General features: G+C 49.2%; 1 protein-coding gene across 1 annotated transcript in view; it reads right to left on the bottom strand.

Moving 5' to 3' along the window:
• Positions 1-16,209, bottom strand: part of LOC140404032 (cathepsin D-like) — a 27,356-nt gene extending 11,147 nt beyond the window's left edge. The window contains exons 1-6 of the mRNA XM_072492378.1: positions 16,031-16,209; positions 9,027-9,186; positions 8,689-8,812; positions 7,173-7,291; positions 5,179-5,378; positions 1,128-1,250 (exon numbers count right to left, since the gene is read on the bottom strand). Of these exons, the coding sequence (XP_072348479.1) occupies positions 1,128-1,250; positions 5,179-5,378; positions 7,173-7,291; positions 8,689-8,812; positions 9,027-9,186; positions 16,031-16,092 (788 nt within the window). The 5' untranslated portion in view covers positions 16,093-16,209. The remainder of the gene's footprint in view (positions 1-1,127; positions 1,251-5,178; positions 5,379-7,172; positions 7,292-8,688; positions 8,813-9,026; positions 9,187-16,030) is intronic.
• Positions 16,210-21,336: the final 5,127 nt, after the last annotated feature.

Raw genomic sequence — 21,336 nt, forward strand, 5'->3', positions numbered from 1 at the left:
CTTTTATGTAATATCACTCAAACGCAAAGTATTGGTTTCCAATGTGTGATTCTTGAACCCTGTGTGCATCCCGAGGTCATGGGGTTGGGAGGGTCTCTTACCGTGTGGTGCCTATCGTGAAAGCCCTGCCTCCCACCACGATCCGGGTCCCAGAGTTTCTGCCAGACAGCCAGTGTGTCGGGGGCGAGAGGTCAGACACTTGGGGGGGGGGGGGGGGGTCATGATATCCCTGGAGCCCCGAGCTTGGGGCATGGCGTTAGCATCTGGTCTTACATGTTCCACCCTCAAATTCCCACAGTTGTGTAAAAAGGGGCAACCCCTTGCTTTCCCCCTCCAGGAACAGATGGCAGGGTTAGTATAGCGGGGAAAAAGGGTGTCATTTTAAGATGGTTACAATCTCAATACAAAGTGGTGTTGCTGCCCTCACCAGGGGGGGGGGAAACAGTGGAGATTGAATACAACAATGGCAGGGGTGAGGGACTTCAGTTAAGTAGAGAGACAGGGGGTGGTGCGATCTATCCAAATGGGGACAGAGTCCGACCAGCCTGCCCAGACAGCATGCCCCTGGGGGCCCTCCAATCCCCCGGGAGACCCCCACGAGTGCCGTTCCGCCTGGGCCCTGTTTGTGGAGACCAGCACCGAAACGGCGCTCGCCCGAGGTCTCCGAGGCGCGGAGGGGGTTCGATCCCACCGCCTTGGTAAGATCGCGTAACTGCATATTGGAGCACAACTAGCTGTCCCGCTCTAATATGCAGATTTGCCAGAAAGTGACCCCGCCCACAATGGGCGGGATTCCCATCGCGGGACCGCGTCAGATCCCGCGTGGCGCGGCGAGCCGGGTAGATCCCCCGGAAGTGGGTGTTGACAGGCGAGGCAGTGAAACCGTTCTGGAAACAGCGAGAGACCGCGTGCACGCGGGCATCAGGCGAGCTCAGCACTGGGCCCCAGTGTGCAGCTTCCATGGTCAAACAGCCAGACCCCTCACGACCAAGTTCAAGCGCCACGGACAACTGTCCATTCGGGCAGCAGCACCGCGGCAGGAGAGGCGGGAGGACAAAAAAAACATGTACCGAGGAAACAAAGTCAAAGGGAGGCACGGGAGGAAAAGGAAATTGGCCGGGACTTACTCATCTGCCTTGATCTGCCAATAGGCCTGGCGCGTGACGTTTACATAGTGAAAGTCTCCAGTGTAATATTTGGGATCCACGCCTCCCAGTAGCAGCTCCCCACCAGGCTGCGTGCTCACATTCCTGAAACAGGAAAACAGAAATCACATTAGAAACGAGTACCAATCATCAGCAAACACTATAGTCGGACACAGATAGAGGAAATCGGGCAACAGAGGATCAGACAGCACAGGACTCGGACGCGTCACAGAAAGGCCATTTGAGAGGGAGAGAGAGAAGAAAAGAAAGGCCATTTGAGAGGGAGAGAGAGAAGAAAAGAAAGGCCATTTGAGAGGGAGAGAGAGAAGAAAAGAAAGGCCATTTGAGAGGGAGAGAGAGAAGAAAAGAAAGGCCATTTGAGAGGGAGAGAGAGAAGAAAAGAAAGGCCATTTGAGAGGGAGAGAGAGAAGAAAAGAAAGATTGAGAGGGAGAGAGAGAAGAAAAGAAAGGCCATTTGAGAGGGAGAGAGAGAAGAAAAGAAAGATTGAGAGGGAGAGAGAGAAGAAAAGAAAGATTGAGAGGGAGAGAGAGAAGAAAAGAAAGATTGAGAGGGGAGAGAGAAGAAAAGAAAGATTGAGAGGGAGAGAGAGAAGAAAAGAAAGATTGAGAGGGAGAGAGAGAAGAAAAGAAAGATTGAGAGGGAGAGAGAGAAGAAAAGAAAGATTGAGAGGGAGAGAGAGAAGAAAAGAAAGATTGAGAGGGAGAGAGAGAAGAAAAGAAAGATTGAGAGGGAGAGAGAGAAGAAAAGAAAGATTGAGAGGGAGAGAGAGAAGAAAAGAAAGATTGAGAGGGAGAGAGAGAAGAAAAGAAAGATTGAGAGGGAGAGAGAGAAGAAAAGAAAGATTGAGAGGGAGAGAGAGAAGAAAAGAAAGATTGAGAGGGAGAGAGAGAAGAAAAGAAAGATTGAGAGGGAGAGAGAGAAGAAAAGAAAGATTGAGAGGGAGAGAGAGAAGAAAAGAAAGATTGAGAGGGAGAGAGAGAAGAAAAGAAAGATTGAGAGGGAGAGAGAGAAGAAAAGAAAGATTGAGAGGGAGAGAGAGAAGAAAAGAAAGATTGAGAGGGAGAGAGAGAAGAAAAGAAAGATTGAGAGGGAGAGAGAGAAGAAAAGAAAGATTGAGGGGGAGAGAGAGAAGAAAAGAAAGATTGAGGGGGAGAGAGAGAAGAAAAGAAAGATTGAGAGGGAGAGAGAGAAGAAAAGAAAGATTGAGAGGGAGAGAGAGAAGAAAAGAAAGATTGAGAGGGAGAGAGAGAAGAAAAGAAAGATTGAGAGGGAGAGAGAGAAGAAAAGAAAGATTGAGAGGGAGAGAGAGAAGAAAAGAAAGATTGAGAGGGAGAGAGAGAAGAAAAGAAAGATTGAGAGGGAGAGAGAGAAGAAAAGAAAGATTGAGAGGGAGAGAGAGAAGAAAAGAAAGATTGAGAGGGAGAGAGAGAAGAAAAGAAAGATTGAGAGGGAGAGAGAGAAGAAAAGAAAGATTGAGAGGGAGAGAGAGAAGAAAAGAAAGATTGAGAGGGAGAGAGAGAAGAAAAGAAAGATTGAGAGGGAGAGAGAGAAGAAAAGAAAGATTGAGAGGGAGAGAGAGAAGAAAAGAAAGATTGAGAGGGAGAGAGAGAAGAAAAGAAAGATTGAGAGGGAGAGAGAGAAGAAAAGAAAGATTGAGAGGGAGAGAGAGAAGAAAAGAAAGATTGAGAGGGAGAGAGAGAAGAAAAGAAAGATTGAGAGGGAGAGAGAGAAGAAAAGAAAGATTGAGAGGGAGAGAGAGAAGAAAAGAAAGATTGAGAGGGAGAGAGAGAAGAAAAGAAAGATTGAGAGGGAGAGAGAGAAGAAAAGAAAGATTGAGAGGGAGAGAGAGAAGAAAAGAAAGATTGAGAGGGAGAGAGAGAAGAAAAGAAAGATTGAGAGGGAGAGAGAGAAGAAAAGAAAGATTGAGAGGGAGAGAGAGAAGAAAAGAAAGATTGAGAGGGAGAGAGAGAAGAAGAGAAAGATTGAGAGGGAGAGAGAGAAGAAGAGAAAGATTGAGAGGGAGAGAGAGAAGAAGAGAAAGATTGAGAGGGAGAGAGAGAAGAAGAGAAAGATTGAGAGGGAGAGAGAGAAGAAGAGAAAGATTGAGAGGGAGAGAGAGAAGAAGAGAAAGATTGAGAGGGAGAGAGAGAAGAAGAGAAAGATTGAGAGGGAGAGAGAGAAGAAGAGAAAGATTGAGAGGGAGAGAGAGAAGAAGAGAAAGATTGAGAGGGAGAGAGAGAAGAAGAGAAAGATTGAGAGGGAGAGAGAGAAGAAGAGAAAGATTGAGAGGGAGAGAGAGAAGAAGAGAAAGATTGAGAGGGAGAGAGAGAAGAAGAGAAAGATTGAGAGGGAGAGAGAGAAGAAGAGAAAGATTGAGAGGGAGAGAGAGAAGAAGAGAAAGATTGAGAGGGAGAGAGAGAAGAAGAGAAAGATTGAGAGGGAGAGAGAGAAGAAGAGAAAGATTGAGAGGGAGAGAGAGAAGAAGAGAAAGATTGAGAGGGAGAGAGAGAAGAAGAGCAAGATTGAGAGGGAGAGAGAGAAGAAAAGCAAGATTGAGAGGGAGAGAGAGAAGAAAAGCAAGATTGAGAGGGAGAGAGAGAAGAAAAGCAAGATTGAGAGGGAGAGAGAGAAGAAAAGCAAGATTGAGAGGGAGAGAGAAGAAAAGCAAGATTGAGAGGGAGAGAGAAGAAAAGCAAGATTGAGAGGGAGAGAGAAGAAAAGCAAGATTGAGAGGGAGAGAGAAGAAAAGCAAGATTGAGAGGGAGAGAGAAGAAAAGCAAGATTGAGAGGGAGAGAGAAGAAAAGCAAGATTGAGAGGGAGAGAGAAGAAAAGCAAGATTGAGAGGGAGAGAGAAGAAAAGCAAGATTGAGAGGGAGAGAGAAGAAAAGCAAGATTGAGAGGGAGAGAGAAGAAAAGCAAGATTGAGAGGGAGAGAGAAGAAAAGCAAGATTGAGAGGGAGAGAGAAGAAAAGCAAGATTGAGAGGGAGAGAGAAGAAAAGCAAGATTGAGAGGGAGAGAGAAGAAAAGAAAGATTGAGAGGGAGAGAGAAGAAAAGAAAGATTGAGAGGGAGAGAGAGAGAAGAAAGATTGAGAGGGAGGGAGAGAGAAGAAAGATTGAGAGGGAGGGAGAGAGAAGAAAGATTGAGAGGGAGGGAGAGAGAAGAAAGATTGAGAGGGAGGGAGAGAGAAGAAAGATTGAGAGGGAGGGAGAGAGAAGAAAGATTGAGAGGGAGGGAGAGAGAAGAAAGATTGAGAGGGAGGGAGAGAGAAGAAAGATTGAGAGGGAGGGAGAGAGAAGAAAGATTGAGAGGGAGGGAGAGAGAAGAAAGATTGAGAGGGAGGGAGAGAGAAGAAAGATTGAGAGGGAGAGAGAAGAAAGATTGAGAGGGAGAGGGGTAAGAGGGATAAGGGCGGCATGTTGCGCAGTGGTTAGCTCTGGGACTGCGGCACTGAGGACCCGGGTCACTGTCCGTGTGGAGTTTGCACATTCTCCCAGTGTCTGCGTGGGTTTCGCCCCCGCAACCCAAAGATGTGCGGGGTAGGTGGATTGGCCACACTAAAATTGCCCCTTAATTGGGTACTCTACATAGAACATACAGTGCAGATGGCCATTCGGCCCATCGAGTCTGCACCGACCCACTTAAGCTCTCACCTCCACCCTATCCCCGTAACCCAATAACCCCTCCTAACATTTTGCACACTAAGGGCAATTTAGCGTGGCCAATCCACCTAACCTGCAAGTCTTTGGACTGTGGGAGGAAACCGGAACACCCGGAGGAAACCCACGCAGACACGGGGAGGATGTACAGACTCTGCACAGACAGTGACCCAGCAGGGAATCGAACCTGGGACCCTGGCGCTGTGAAACCACAGTGATACTCACTTGTGCTACCCTGCTGCCCAATCTAATTTAAAAAAAGAGAGGAACAGAGGAAAGAAGTGGGGAGGGAGAGCGGGAAGGAAGAAGGGTATAAAGAGACTGAGGGTTAAACCGGAACACACAGCTTACCGATTCAGGTAGAAGGAGAAGATATTCTTCTCCAGCTGTTTCTGTTTTATCATGTTATCAAAGACAGGCAGGACACCATCGACCGAGATCGTGGGGTAGCCCAAGCCAAGGATCCCATCGAACCTTGCAGCAATGAAGACAATTCCCGGCTGTTTCACAGCCTCCCCGAAAACCTGCTTCGGGGTTGCCATGTCACCGATCTATAAAACAAATGCGTACACTGCGATCACAGCCCCGCTCGCCCAAAAGGGACTCATAAGATCACAACACCGGCTGACACTTGCTGGTGGCCGCTGTTCAAAATCTTCCAGCAGGAGGCGCTGTATTGCAACAGGGGTCAGGAGGCCCCTGTTGCAAGTGGCGCTGGTGAATGTTTTTCAACTTTTCCCTATATTTCAGCAACTCTGCACATTATCGTCAAACACTCCCAGGACAGGTACAGCACGGGGTTAGATACAGATTAAAGCTCCCTCTACACTGTCCCCATCAAACACTCCCAGGACATGCACAGCACGGGGTTAGATACAGAGTAAAGCTCCCTCTACACTGTCCCCATCAAACACTCCCAGGACAGGTACAGCATGGGGTTAGATACAGAGTAAAGCTCTCTCTACACTGTCCCCATCAAACACTCCCAGGACAGGTACAGCACGGGGTTAGATACAGAGTAAAGCTCCCTCTACACTGTCCCCATCAAACACTCCCAGGACAGGTACAGCACGGGGTTAGATACAGAGTAAAGCTCCCTCTACACTGTCCCCATCAAACACTCCCAGGACAGGTACAGCGCGGGGTTAGATACAGAGTAAAACTCCCTCTACACTGTCCACATCAAACACTCACAGGACAGGTACAGCACAGGGTAAGATACAGAGTAAAGCTCCCTCTACACTGTCCCCATCAAACACTCCCAGGACAGGTACAACACGGGGTTAGATACAGAGTAAAACTCCCTCTACACTGTCCACATCAAACACTCACAGGACAGGTACAGCACAGGGTAAGATACAGAGTAAAGCTCCCTCTACACTGTCCCCATCAAACACTCCCAGGACAGGTACAACACGGGGTTAGATACAGAGTAAAGCTCCTTCTACACTGTCCCCATCAAACACTCCCAGGACAGGTACAGCACAGGGTTAGATACAGAGTAAAGCTTCCTCTACACTGTCCCCATCAAACACTCCCAGGACAGGTACAGCACGGAGTTAGATACAGAGTAAAGCTCCCTCTACACTGTCCCCATCAAACACTCCCAGGACAGGTACAGCACGGGGTTAGATACAGAGTAAAGCTCTCTTGAAAGACCTCACATCACTATTCGGAGGGCTGGGAACTTTTCGCAGTATTCTGTGTCTGTTTCTCAACCAACATCGCTGATTGTTTGTGGAGCTTTGCTTTGTGTAAATTGTTGGCTACATTTCCTAACTCGCGACACCAATTCCACGTCAAATGTTTGGTCAGAAAGTCCTGCGGTTGCGAACCGCGGGAAATTTAAACCTTTGAGGCGAGAAGGATGGTCTGCTGGGGAAGACAAAGGTATAGAAACATCTGGTTCAGACGTTCGCAACATCTGTCACGCCCCAGTGTCTGTATTTTGTGTTCAAGGCCAATTAATATGATTGCCCCTGTTAAGACCAGAGACTCCGGGATGTGGAGGAGATTCTTGAGGTCAGCCTGAGGAGGGATTTTGTCCACACACGAGGGAGGTTAATGATTGGCCACAATGAAGGAAAAGCACGATGGGAAGATGGGTGAGCTTGTATTCCGAACGTGCAAAATTAAAATTCCACATCCATCCCCTTTCTGCATCACCAACACCCAATTCGGTGTTGGCTTGTGGACTGTTTGCAGCTGTAGGGACGTGCCCAATGCACGTGGAATTCAAACCAACCCACACTCGCTGCACAACAGATCCTTGAACAAAGGCGATACAGGCTCAGAGTGTGGGGCTGGGATTGACGCACCCACCCAATAGCGTTGTCTTCACTTACAGTTACAGTATCCTGACTGAGGAACCCGGAAAGGCTCCCGGATCCATAGCGAATAGCGAACTTCGTCCCATTTTTAACGTACGTGCTTGATGCATCTGATTTGTACTTGTGGTGAATCCCTGAAGAGGCAGAAACAGAGGATCCAACTGAGCAAGCACAACACGAGATATTCCCCACACTCTGTCCCTGACCCCAATAAATACAAGAACATAGTGACTCCCAGGGCAGGTACAGCAGAGGATTCAATACAGAGTAAATCCCCCTCTACATTGTCCCCAAACACTCCCAGGACAGGTACAGCACGGGGTTAGATACAGAGTAAAGCTCCCTCTACATTGTCCCCAAACACTCCCAGGACAGGGACAGCACGGGGTTAGATACAGAGTAAAGCTCCCTCTACACTGTCCCCATCAAACATTCCCAGGACAGGTACAGCACGGGGTTAGATACAGAGTAAAGCTCCCTCCACACTGTCCCCATCAAACACTCCCAGGACAGGTACAGCACGGAGTTAGATACAGAGTAAAGCTCCCTCCACACTGTCCCCATCAAACACTCCCAGGACAGGTACAGCACGGGGTTAGATACAGAGTAAAGCTCCCTCTACACTATCCCCATCAAACACTCCCAGGACAGGTACAGCATGGGGTTAGATACAGAGTAAAGCTCCCTCTACACTGTCCCCATCAAACACTCCCAGGACAGGTACAGCACGGGGTTAGATACAGAGCAAAGCTCCCTCTACACTGTCCCCATCAAACACTCCCAGGACAGGTACAGCACGGGGTTAGATACAGAGTAAAGCTCCCTCTACACTATCCCCATCAAACACTCCCAGGACAGGTACAGCATGGGGTTAGATACAGAGTAAAGCTCCCTCTACACTGTCCCCATCAAACACTCCCAGGACAGGTACAGCACGGGGTTAGATACAGAGTAAAGCTCCCTCTACACTGTCCCCATCAAACACTCCCAGGACAGGTACAGCATGGGGTTAGATACAGAGTAAAGCTCCCTCTACACTGTCCCCATCAAACACTCCCAGGACAGGTACAGCACGGGGTTAGATACAGAGTAAAGCTCCCTCTACACTGTCCCCATCAAACACTCCCAGGACAGGTACAGCACGGGGTTAGATACAGAGTAAAGCTCCCTCTACACTATCCCCATCAAACACTCCCAGGACAGGTACAGCACGGGGTTAGATACAGGGTAAAGCTCCCTCTACACTGTCCCCAAACACTCCCAGGACAGGTACAGCACGGGTTAGATACAGAGTAAAGCTCCCTCTACACTGTCCCGAACATGCTCATCACATTCCTGGAAGTTGCTTCCTAACTGCACAGTGGGTTTACCTACACCACATGGACTGCAGCGGGTTCAAGGTGGCTGCTCACCACCACCTTCTCAAGGGCTCCTAGAAAAGGGCCGAAAATGCCAGCTACCCCCACATCCTAACAATGAGTAACTGAAGTGGTGAGTTGAACGTTTCTGGCCCTTGTTGGTTGCTACTCACAACAGGCGATGTCAAAAAAGGAGCAGTGGGACGAGGGGACCCAGAGATTGGATGATCCAGTGTCAAAGACGACAGTGAACACCTGTGGTGGTGTGCCGATGCCAATCTTGCCATAGTACTGGGCCTGAAAGAGAGAAGTCATGAGCTGAAGGAGCACCAAACAAGGTCCCTTTCGGGAGGCAGGAAGGAGGAAGAGGAAGCCAGCACATGAAAGGGACTGTGGAAACCACGGAGCCCGAGCTTCCACCTGGTATCATTCCAGACGCTGAGCTCTCCACCGCACATCACCCAGGCGGCCGCTCCCCATTCGCAAACCCCAGGCTGTCACTCATACTCACGTCCAGGTAGTTTGTGAGTATCTCGGGGGTCTCTGCCTCATTCGCCGTGAGTCCCGTGTACTTCGCAGCCCCGTGTTGACCAGCGTCAATCAGCCCCTCGATGGAATCTGCAGCTTCGGCCAAAGTCCTCCGGATGGATTGGAACCTCGTAAGCGGGATTCTGTTGGACGTTGAAACAAAGAGATGCATGATTTTATTTTGCATTCCCCCCCCCCCCTCAACACAGACTTTCGGTGCAGTACGAGAACTGGGTCAAACGAAGTTCAGGAGCAAATGTCGGTCAGCTATTCGACTGTGAGAGGTATCACAGTAGAACCCAGATCTTCACCAACGTACTGTGACCAAGCGCCACCCTGGATTTTTTCTGTCCCTCTTCATTACGGCCATATCTCTTTTTGTGGATTCCACAGTGTAGCCTTCCCCTTTAATGTATCTATACTATTCATTTCAACCATTCCCTGTGCTAACGAGTTCCACATTCTCACAGAATTGTTACGATGCAGAAGGAGACCATTCGGCCCATCGTGTCTGCACCGTCTCTCCAAACGAGCATCGTGACTCAGTTCCAATCCTCTGCCTCGTCCCCATAACCCTGCACATTCGATTCAAATACTCGTCTAATGCCCTCTCGAATGCCTCGATTGCTGTCTCTAAGGATGTGCCGGGCTTGGAAAGGGTCCAGAGAAGGTTCACAAGAATGATCCCTGGAACGAAGAGCTTGTCGTATGAGGAACAGTCGAGGACTCTGGGTCTGTACTCGTTGGAGTTTAGAAGGATGAGGGGGGAATCTTATTGAAACTTACAGGGTACTGTGAGGCCTGGATAGAGTGGACGTGGAGAGGATGTTTCCACTTGCGGGAAAAACTAGAACCAGAGGCCACAGCCTCAGACTAAAGGGACGATCCTTTAAAACAGAGACGAGGAGGAATTTCTTCAGCCAGAGGGTGGTGAATCTGTGGCACTCTTTGCCGCAGAAGGCTGTGGAGGCCAAATCACTGAGTGTCTTTAAGACAGAGATAGATAGGTTCTTGATTAATAAGGGGATCAGGGGTTATGGGGAGAAGGCAGGAGAATGGGGATGAGAAAAATATCAGCCATGATTGAATGGCGGAGGGTAGCACGGTGGCGCAGTGGTTAGCACTGCGGCCTCACGGCGCCGAGGTCCCAGGTTCGATCCCGGCTCTGGGTCACTGTCCGTGTGGAGTTTGCACATTCTCCCCGTGTTTGCGTGGGTTTCGCCCCCACAACCCCAAAAAAAATGTGCAGGGCAGGTGGATTGGCCACACTAAATTGCCCCTTAATAGAAAAAAATGAATTGGGCACTCTAAATATATTTCTTAAAAAAATGATTGAATGGCGGGGCAGACCCGATGGGCACCACCTGTTGCTCCTAATCGGGAATCAGCCATTTTAGGTGGCTACACACCACACTTCCCGACAGCGCGCTCCAAACTTCAACCACCTGCTGTGCGAGAAAGCTTTCCCTCACGTCAATATTTGACTCTTTTGCAAATCATTTTAAATCTGTGCCCCTCTCGTTCGCGATCCATTCTCGCCCACTCGCTGTTCAAAGAGGCTTCTCCTCAATCCCCTGTTGGATTTTTGGGTACCTATCTCATACCGTTGGATTCTAGCTTTGGCCTTCCGCCCGTGAAGGACCATTTCGAAGCACCTCAGAGTGTGACTTGATCTTTGCACCATTTGCAACGACCATTTTGAAAAGTCTGTCATGTTTCTCTGACTGTATACTCAGAGTTGTGACATGATGTATGTAGAAAACCTGAATATCATTGCACTTTAGTGTGACGGCCACTTTTAAATGTTTGTAACTTTCTTTCGGATATTTTATGAATAAAGTCTACTTTTGCAAAAAAAAAAAAAAAAAAAAGAGGGGTCTTTTGTCTGTAGTGCCTGTTCTCATGTCTCCTCTGTGGAGACCATGAACTGGATTCAATTTGAATTTGGAACCAGCAAGGAGATGGATTAAGGTCTTTAGAATCATAGAATCTCTACAGTGCAGAAGGAGGCCATTCAGCCCATCAGGTCTGCACCGACCCTCTGAAAGCGTACTCCACCCAAGCACACACCCCTGCCCTATCCCAATAACCCCTTCACCTAACCTACACATCTTTGGACACTAAGGGGCAATTGATCACGGCCAATCCATCTAACCTGCACCTCTTTGGACTGTGGGCGGAAACCGGAGCACCCGGAGGAAACCCACGCAAACACGGGGAGAACGTGCAGACTCCTCACAGACAGTGACCCAAGCCGGGAATCGAACCTGGGACCCTGGAGCTGTGAAGCAACTGTGCTAACCACTGTGCTACCGTGCAGCCCACACTTGTTGCCAATGCTATGCACTTACTGATACCGTTTTGTCTTTTTGCCGCATCTTCCATGATGTGATCCCTATTTAATTTAAAGGGAAAAACCCTTTCAAAGTTCTCAAATCCCAGTGAAAATCAGTAATACCGGAGCTCCGATTTACAAGATCAGTTCAGACACGTTTCACCTTCATTTCCAAGCTTTACGATTTTAAAAAAAAATTTGGGTTGCAGTTCACATCAAAAAACAGATTTTTTTTTTGTTGTAAACCATCATCAGCGATAGCCCCTCAATTATCGGGACTGATTTCTCAATTGAATTTAAATCACACGCGCATGAGGATTAGCCCGAGGGCCTCCGGATTACGAGTCCTGTGACATTACCCACACGGTCATCTCTCTCTCCTCCAAGCCCTGTACGTCCTGTACTCCTGTGAGGCCTCTGCAAAACCAGCTCACACTCATCCCTCCTCGAGAGGTGACAATTCGGGTTGTGTAACACATTGCAGCTGTTAAAACTGCCGATGACAATCTCTTCCTGTCAACGGGCCACCGAGTTGCAGCGAAGAAAAAAGGCTGGACTCGCTAGGCCTCACCACAGTGAGGGTCACGACTCTGCACGACACGAGAGCTGGGGTTCCCAGTAAATCACTGACCCCCCCGGGGGTTCCAATGCAAATTAAGAATCCTCGCCCTAGATTATCCTTTGATCCGGAAAGGTTACCACTTGCATTCATTCCCCACCGCTCATCAAGTGGTACAGTGCAAAAAAGGATTCCATTTGGCCTATCGTGTCTGTGTTGGCCTTTTCTCGACCGGTCCGCTCACTCACTTCCTTCCCCATAGCCCTGCTAAACCTTTCCCTTTCCATAATACATGCCTTTTGAACGTTGTTTTTAAATTCCAATTAAGGGGCAATTTCATAGAATTTACAGTGCAGAAGGAGGCCATTCAGCCCATCAAGTCTGCACTGGCCCTTGGAAAGAGCACCCTACTTGAAATGAAATGAAAATGAAATGAAAATCGCTTATTGCCACAAGTAGGCTTCAAATGAAGTTACTGTGAAAAGCCCCTAGTCGCCACATTCCGGCGCCTGTTCGGGGAGGCTGTTACGGGCTGTTACTGAAGCCCATGCCTCCACTCTATCCCCGTAATTCAGTAACCCCACCTAACCTTTTGGACACTAAGGGCAATTTATCATGGCCAGTCCACCTAACCTGCACATCTTTGGACTGTGGGAGGAAACCGGAGCACCCGGAGGAAGCCCGCGCAGACACGGGGAGGACGTGCAGACTCCGCACAGGCAGTGACCCAAGCCAGGAATCGAACCTGGGACCCTGGAGCTGTGAAGCAATTGTGCTAACCACTGTGCTACCGTGCTGCCCCACGTGGCCAATCCACCTACCCAGCACATCTTTTTGGATTTTGGGGGCTGAAACCCACGCAGACACGGGGAGAATGTGCAAACTCCACACGGTCAGTGACCCGGGTCCAGGATCGAACCCGGGTCCTCGGTGCCGTGAGGCAGCAGCGCTAACCGCTGCGCCACCGTGCCTCCCTCCCCTTTTGAAAGTTACTATTGCGCCTGTGTCCACCATTCTTTCAGGGGGAGCCTTCCAGATCACAACAACTCGCTGCATCGAAAATTATTTCCCGTCTACCCCTCTGGATCCTGTGCCAATTGTCCCCTCTGGCTACTGACCCTCAAGATATTTCCGTTCACAAAATCCCTCATAACGTACTTTAGCATTAAAAAAAGTCACCAAAACAAGCAGACAAAAATGGATGCCGAGACAGAGCGAGGTACAAGTGTCGGTGATCAAATAGGTTGTGTTGAGGGGTGTTAAACGGAGACGAGCGAGTGGGAGAGGAGAATTTAGGGAGGGAACCTCCAGAGCTTGGAGGGTCAACAGCTGATGGACCAACCAACTGCTGTGTTCTATGATATGGCCGTGGTAATGATGTACACGGAACATTCAGTCGTTTAACTAGAAAGAGGATTTGTTAACAAACACATGGAAAGATAACTAACAGGCTATATATGGCTACTAAATGAATTCAGCGAATTCTCCTGGAGCTACTCGAAGTGCGACTATTCTCTTGTACGACTTACTACCAACTGGCGGGTGTCTCCATTCAGGTGGTGGATGTTTGGTGCCACCTGCCGGTCGGAGGTTGTACCGTTAACTATGTGCACTGACAAACAACTATATACATTTGGGTGTACATGCATATCACCACACCAACAATGGTGGAGGTTGTACAAAAGCCAAGGATCTGCGGGACAGGTCCCGGAAGGTTGCAGAGCTGGGGGAGGTGAGACGAGTAAAGCCATGGAGGAATTTGAACATCAGGAGGAGAATTATATGTCAGGGGCAAACTACCCAGAGTAGAACAGTGCTTTCATTGGTACACAGCTACCAGAATCCAGTATTGAATGTGGAGGGAGGTCATCATGCCCTCAAGGTCAGTCTCAACGTTTCAACAAGTTTGGGAAAGTCTGGTTAATGAAACGTATTATAACCATACAGGAGGCCCTGGCATCTGCAGGATCAGAGTCCCTGTGGCCTCACCTGAATACGCTCTACCCAGGTGAGGGAGAGGAGCTAACCCCCTTTTCCTAGCACTGCTGGGATATAAATCCCATGGCGTGGTGTGGGCCTGGAGGCCCTTCAGGAGTGGATAGTAACCTGTGTAAAACCAAACCTTTCTACAGACATGGCTTCCGAGTGGTCGCTTACCTGAGACTTTACAGGACAGTTTTAAACAGAACAAATATTTGTTCAAGATATGATCCTGCCAATTTCTTCTTGCGCTCCGCCATTAGGTTAACAATTCCTTGCACAATGTTGTTTTAATTGAACACTGCTTTGACAGCCACCACAAACCTGTGTTACAGCACAGCACACACCCCAATCCCAATGAGAATCCAGTGTGTAACTCACTCCCGGGTATCTGTCATTCTATATATAAACCACCCCGAACCCCTCGATTAGATTCCAGTCTGTAACTCACTCCCGGGTATCTGTTATTCTATATATAAACCACCCCGAACCCCTCGATTAGATTCCAGTCTGTATCGCACTCCCGGGTATCTGTTATTCTATATATAAACCACCCCGAACCCCTCGATTAGATTCCAGTCTGTAACTCACTCCCGGGTATCTGTTATTCTATATATAAACCACCCCGAACCCCTCGATTAGATTCCAGTCTGTAACTCACTCCCGGGTATCTGTTATTCTATATATAAACCACCCCGAACCCCTCGATTAGATTCCAGTCTGTAACTCACTCCCGGGTATCTGTTATTCTATATATAATCACCCCGAACCCCTCGATTAGATTCCAGTCTGTAACTCACTCCCGGGTATCTGTTATTCTATATATAAACCACCCCGAACCCATAAGACCATAAGACATAGGAACAGAATAAAGCCACTCGGCCCATCAAGTCGGCTCCACCACTCAATTATGGCTGATATTTTTCTCATCCCCATTCTCCTGCCTTCTCCCCATAACCCCTGACCCCCTTATTAATCAAGAACCTAATTATCTCTGTCTTAAAGACACTTAGTGATTTGGCCTCCACAGCCTTCTGCGGCAAAGAGTTCCACAGATTCACCGCCCTCTGGCTGAAGAAATTCTCCTCATCTCTGTTTTAAAGGATCGTCCCTTTAATCTGAGATCGTGTCCTCTGCTTCTAGTTTTTCCTACAAGTGGAAACATCCTCTCCACGTCCACTCTATCCAGGCCTCGCAGTATCCTGGAAGTTTCAATAAGATCCCCCCTCATCCTTCTAAACTCCAACGAGTACAGACCCAGAGTCCTCAACCGTTCCTCATACGACAAGCTCTTCATTCCAGGGATCATCCTTGTGAACCTCCTCTGGACCCTCACTCGTTCCTCGGTACACATTAACACAGCTGCAGGAGCAGGCTGTAGACTTTGGCCACTTTACAAGTGTTGCTATGGGTCTCCTGACAGGCTGACCTTCAAATCCTCTCAGCCAGCTGGAGGTGGCTCAAGTGCGAGCTCTCGCCCGTCGTCGGGTCAGCTTTTCATCGAATTTACAGTGCAGAAGGAGGCCATTCGGCCCATCGAGTCTGCACCGGCTCTTGGAAAGAGCACCCTACCCAAGGTCCACACCTCCACCCTATCCCCATAACCCAGTAACCCCACCCAACACTAAGGGCTATTTTGGACACCAAGGACAATTTAGCATGGCCAATCCACCTAACCTGCACATCTTTGGACTGTGGGAGGAAACCGGAGCACCCGGAGGAAACCCACGCACACAGGGGGGAGGATGTGCAGACTCCGCACAGACAGTGACCCAAGCCGGAATCGAACCTGGGACCCTGGAGCTGTGAAGCAATTGTGCTATCCACAATGCTACCGTGCTGCCCCTTTATACGGTTTCACAACCAGAAGGCCCGAGAGGAAGCTGTCGTCATGGCTCGAGGGATGGCCAAGTGTGACCGTCCGGCCTGGAGACAGTCCCGCGTGCCCACCTCAAGCCCGCCGCCTGTCTGTAACCCCCATCACTCCAACCCCCTTCAAACCTGAGGAAACAGCTCGATTGTCACTTTCGACTGAGCGCAGTCACTGAAGACTGGGTCTGAAACAAACTCTTGTGCAGACACTATCTCTCTCCTTCTTTGTTTGTATGCTCACCTGACCAGAGCATCAGAAGATACCAACACCATGCAGAGCAAAAGCACTCGAGCCCACTCCATGACTGGTGCCGTTTAGTCCAGTCCAGCTATGCAACAGACAGCAACCAGGCCCCAGTTACTTCGCTGGTGTCTGTGTGTCTCTGGAAGTGAGTGGGTTGCACTAGCAAAAAAGGAAGCTTCTAGATTCAATGCTGAAGTGCTGATAGGGCTGTGCCTGGTGCCAATCATCTGACTCACCCAACACCAAGCTATGTGATCAGCTGACTTGTAGAATCATATGATTGATCAGGAGACTGGAAGCTGCTTAACTGGGTCAGAGGGTTAGCCCTCTGCCTGCACCCAGAGAATGTTTGACATGAAAAACTTAAATGCATGTTTTAAACAGGCCCCGCCGGTGTAGCAGGGCCTCTCGTACTGCGCTGGAAGGCACCACGCCTGATGTGCAATCACCTTCCAACTGTTCTGTAATGTGCTTTTTTTGCAAATGTTGTGAATATTTCCTGGGCGGGGAAAACTAGCTCAGAGGGTGATTGTGACAATCTGACACAGGGGAGTCAGCCCCCATTTCTTTCAGCAATGTTAAATTTTGTTTTAGGGCGGCGCAGTCTGTTGGCGACATTGCCTCGCAGCGTCGAGGATCCCGGGGCTCGAGCCTGGCCCTCCGGTCACTGTCCGTGTGGAGTTTTCGCAATTTTTTATTTAATAATCTTTATTGTCACAAGTAGGCTTACATTAACACTGCAATGAAGTTACTGTGAAAATCCCCTGGTCGCCACACTCCGGCGCCTGTTCGGGTACACGGAGGGAGAATTCAGAATGTCCAATTCACCTAACAGACACATTCTCCTCGGGTCTGCGTGGGTCTCGCCCCCACAACCCAAAAAGATGCGCAGGGTATTTGGGTTGAGGTAGCACAGTGGTTAGCACTGTTGCTTCACAGCGCCAGGGTCCCGGGTTCGATTCCCGACTTGGGTCACCGTCTGTGCGGAGTCTGCACGCTCTCCCCGTGTCTGCGTGGGTTTCCTCCGGGTGCTCCGGTTTCCTCCCACAAGTCCCGAAATATGTGCTTGTTAGGTGAATGTGGCGACGAGGGGATTTTCACAGTAACTTCATTGCAGTGTTAATGTAATCCTACTTGTGACAATAATTGTATTATTATATAAATTGCCCCTTAATTAGGAAAAAAAATAATTGGGTACTTTAAATTTTTTTTAAAAGTAAAATTCCGTTCCACTCTCCAACGACCATAAGACGTAGGAGCAGAAATAGTCCATTCGGCCCATCGGGTCTGCTCCGCTATTCAATGAGATCCTGACTGAACTGATGTGATAATCCCCAACCACACTGTCCGCCTTTTCCCCATAACCCCTTTATTCCCTCACCGATTAAAAATCAATCTCCTAGGGTAGCACGGTGGCACAGTGGTTAGCACTGCTGCCTCACCGGTCCCAGGTTCGATCCCGGCCCCGGGACACTGTCCGTGTGGAGTTTGCACATTCTCCCCATGTTTGCGTGGGTCTCACCCCCACGACTCAAAGATGTGCAGGGTAGGTGGATTGGCCACGCTAAATTGCCTCTTAATTGGAAAAACAGAATTGGGTACTTTAAATTACACAGTAACTTCATTGAATCCTACTCGTGACAATAAGTGATTTTCATTTCATTTCATTTCATTAAAAAAAAATCAATCTCAGCAATGGACATACTTAACGACCCAGCCTCTACAGCTCCCTGCGGTAAAGAATTCCACAGATTCACTACCCTCTGAGAGAAGAGATTCATCCTCATCTCTGTCTCAAATGGGCGACCCCTGACTCTGAGATTCTGCCCTCTGGTCCTGGACTCTCCCACAAGGGGAAACAATCTCTCAGCATCGACCAAGTCAAATCCCCCGAGAATCCTGTATGTCTCAATAATGTCAGCTCTCGTCCCTCTAAACTTCAATCGTAGAATCATAGAATCCCTACAGTGCAGAAGAATGTCATTCGGCCCATCGAGTCTGCAATGACCGGGCAGCACGGTGGCGCAGTGGGTTAGCCCTGCAGCCTCACGGCGCCGAGGTCCCAGGTTCGATCCCGGCTCTGGGTCACTGTCCGTGTGGATTTTGCACATTCTCCCTGTGTTTGCGTGGGGTTCGCCCCCACAACCCAAAAATGTGCAGGCTAGGTGGATTGGCCACGCTAAATTGCCCCTTAATTGGAAAAAAAAATGAATTGGGTACTCTAAATTTTAAAAAAAGAGTCTGCAATGACCCTCCAAAAGAGCACCGTATCTCGGCTAAATCCCCGGGCCTTATCCCCATAACCTTACCTAACCTTTTCGAAGTCTAAGGGGCAATTTAGCGTGGCCAATCCACCTAACCTTCGCATCTTTGGGTTATGGGGGTGAAACCCTTGCAGACACGGGGAGAATCATAGATTATCATAGAATTTACAGTGCAGAAGGAGGCCATTCGGCCCATCGAGTCCGTACCAGCCCTTGGAAAGAGCACCCTACCCAAGGTCAACACCTCCACCGTATCCCCATAACCCAGTAACCCCACCCAACACTAAGGGCAATTTTGGACACTAAGGGCAATTTATCATGGCCAATCCACCTAAGCTGCACATCTTTGGACTGTGGGAGGAAACCGGAGGACCCGGAGGAAACCCACGCACACACGGGGAGGATGTGCAGACTCTGCACAGACAGTGACCCAAGCCGGAATCAAACCTGGGACCCTGGAGCTGTGAAGCAATTGTGCTATCCACAATGCTACCGTGCTGCCCCTCAATGTGCAAACTCCCCACAGATAGTCGCCCGAGGTCAGGATCGAACCTGGGCCTCTGGCGCTGCGAGGCAGCTGTGCTAACCGCTGTGCCACCATGTCGAGTACATAGGTCCAACCGACTCAAACACAGAAAATGCCGGACAATCTCAGCACGTCTGACAGCATCTGTCGAGAGAGACGGGAGCTAATGTTTCGAATCAGGATGACTGTAGTGGGGGTGAAGGGTTGGGGGGGGAGGGTGACATGGAGCAGAGGGCTGGATAGGGGGGGCCAGCGATAGGTGGAGATTGACAAAGATGACGGGGACAAAAAGACAAAGGGAATATAAAGGGTGATGTAATGACTTAAAAGGTTGCTGATAGTGGTGCATTAAGAGACCAGAACATGTCAATGGCAGAACAGGGGTAAGCAGTATGTCAAAGGACAACCTGGAACAGGGAACAGGTGGCCCTGGTGAGGTGGGGTGGAGGGAGGGGAGAAAATGGTGAGGGGAAAACGGATTGATGGAAGAAATGAAAATAAATTGATAGAAATAAAAATGGGGTGAAGGTGGAGGAGAGAATTCACAGTCTGAAGTTGTTGAACTCTATGTTAAGACCGGAAGGTTGTAAGGTGCCTGATTAGAAGATGAGGTGCTGTTCCTCCAGTTTGCGCTGGGCTTCACTGGAACATTGCAGCAGGTCAAGAACAGACACATGGGCCACGATCTAATGGAAAAGAAACAGTCCTGTTTTGGGTGCATTTAGTGGGGTTTAGACTATGTCAGTGCCACCTGTGTAACCTGGCGCTACCTGGGTGGCACCCGGGTGGGAGTGTCAGGGTGCCCGGCTGGCAGTGCCATGGTGCCCGGGTGGGGGTAACACCCTGCCCAGAGCCCGACCACCCCCAGGGCCTCCAAGGCCGTAAGGTCCCACGCCTTGGGTAACTCTGGCACAGCTATCATATGCAAATCTGGTTTGCACGCATTGAGGGCGAGATCCAGATTGCGACGCCTCGCGAGGTCCCGTTTGGATCTCACGAGGCGTAACGAGGGTCGTAAATCTCACGAGCGACCTCTCACGAAGATTTACTGGCCTCGTCACATCCCGAGTCGGGTACCCCCATGGATACGAGAGAAGGACAGTGAGATGAAATGGCCAGCGACAGAAAGGTCTGGGTGCTAACCTAATCAACCTCTCCTCGTACGAAAATCTCTCCACACCTGGGTTCAACCTAGTGAACCTGCTCCAGACTGCCTCCAGTGCCAGTATGTCTTTCCTTAGATAAGGGGACCAAAACTGTTCGCAGTATTCCAGATTCTGTTTGACACAGGTGCAGCTGAAGGAAACGGGATAGCATTTGTCTGTGACACTGTTCAGCACCTCAGGATTTCCCAAACCCACGTAGTGATCGGCGAAAGAAGCAACGGTGACATGAGGAAAACCTTTTACTTGAGAGCAGCGCGTGAGGTTCAGTCATCGCTTTGAAAAGGGAATTGGATCCCTACCTGGAGAAGAAACCTTTGCAGGCCTTTGGTGAGAACGAGGAACCAGGTGAGTTACTCTTGCAGAGGGCTAGCACAGAACACAATGGACTGAATGACCTCCCTCTGTGCTGTGACCATTCTGTGATTCTTTAAGTGTAGTGTAGTCCCCACTTGTCATTGAGGGAAAATGTCAAATCGCACACAGCGCGATCACACAAACAACAACAAGATAATGCTTTGAGGGATTGCTCAGGACACCTACCTGCTCTTCTTCGAGCCAGTGGCCAGGGTATCTTTTGCATCCACTTGAGAAGGAAGATGGGGCTTTGGCTTAATGTCTCGTGCAAACGATGGCATTCCAGGCTGTGTAGCACTCCCCCAGTATTGCCCCGTCAGCTTGGAATTCATTTCAAAGCCTCTGAGTAAGGGCTTGTACACACAGCCTTCTGATACCGAGGTCAGAGCGTTAGCCACAGACTGGCAGATGACCTGGGTCACAACTTTCTTATTTACTGAGTTGACATGAGCATAGCCCCAACAGAACACAGTGAAAAAAAGCGGAAGTATTTTCAATGAAAGTCATGGCCATGGCACTTTCCCCTGAAACCAACAAAAAAGGGGAAGGTGGCAAGATAGATACCGGAAAGGCTGTCTTAGTTCAGCCAATGCACCATGCACCAGATCATCACTGTTGTGTTATGTACTCTGGGATAACACAGGCTGCAACTCGATGCAGCTTTGACCAAAAGATACTCCAGACTTTGAAGTAAGTTCAATGTGATTTATTGAACCATTAGCACAGTTCTCTATGAGTTCGGCTCTCCTGCTAATCTTGCTATAGTAACTCAGTCTAACTAACCAGTCTGCTCTAAGCCACGTGGTGGGTGTGGTGCTTGTGATCTGCCCCTGTCCTACTCTCTAAGTGTCGCCTGTGGAAAGAGACAGAGCATGTGTGCCCTGTCCTTATATATGGGTTGTGTAATGCCCCCTTGTGGTAGTGTCACCTCTGGGTGTCTTGACTGCCCATTGGTCGTGTCCTATTCTATGTGTTCATTAGCTGTATGTCTGC

The sequence above is a fragment of the Scyliorhinus torazame genome, chromosome 29, assembly GCF_047496885.1.
Source record: "Scyliorhinus torazame isolate Kashiwa2021f chromosome 29, sScyTor2.1, whole genome shotgun sequence".
In the NCBI taxonomy this organism is placed as follows: domain Eukaryota; kingdom Metazoa; phylum Chordata; class Chondrichthyes; order Carcharhiniformes; family Scyliorhinidae; genus Scyliorhinus; species Scyliorhinus torazame.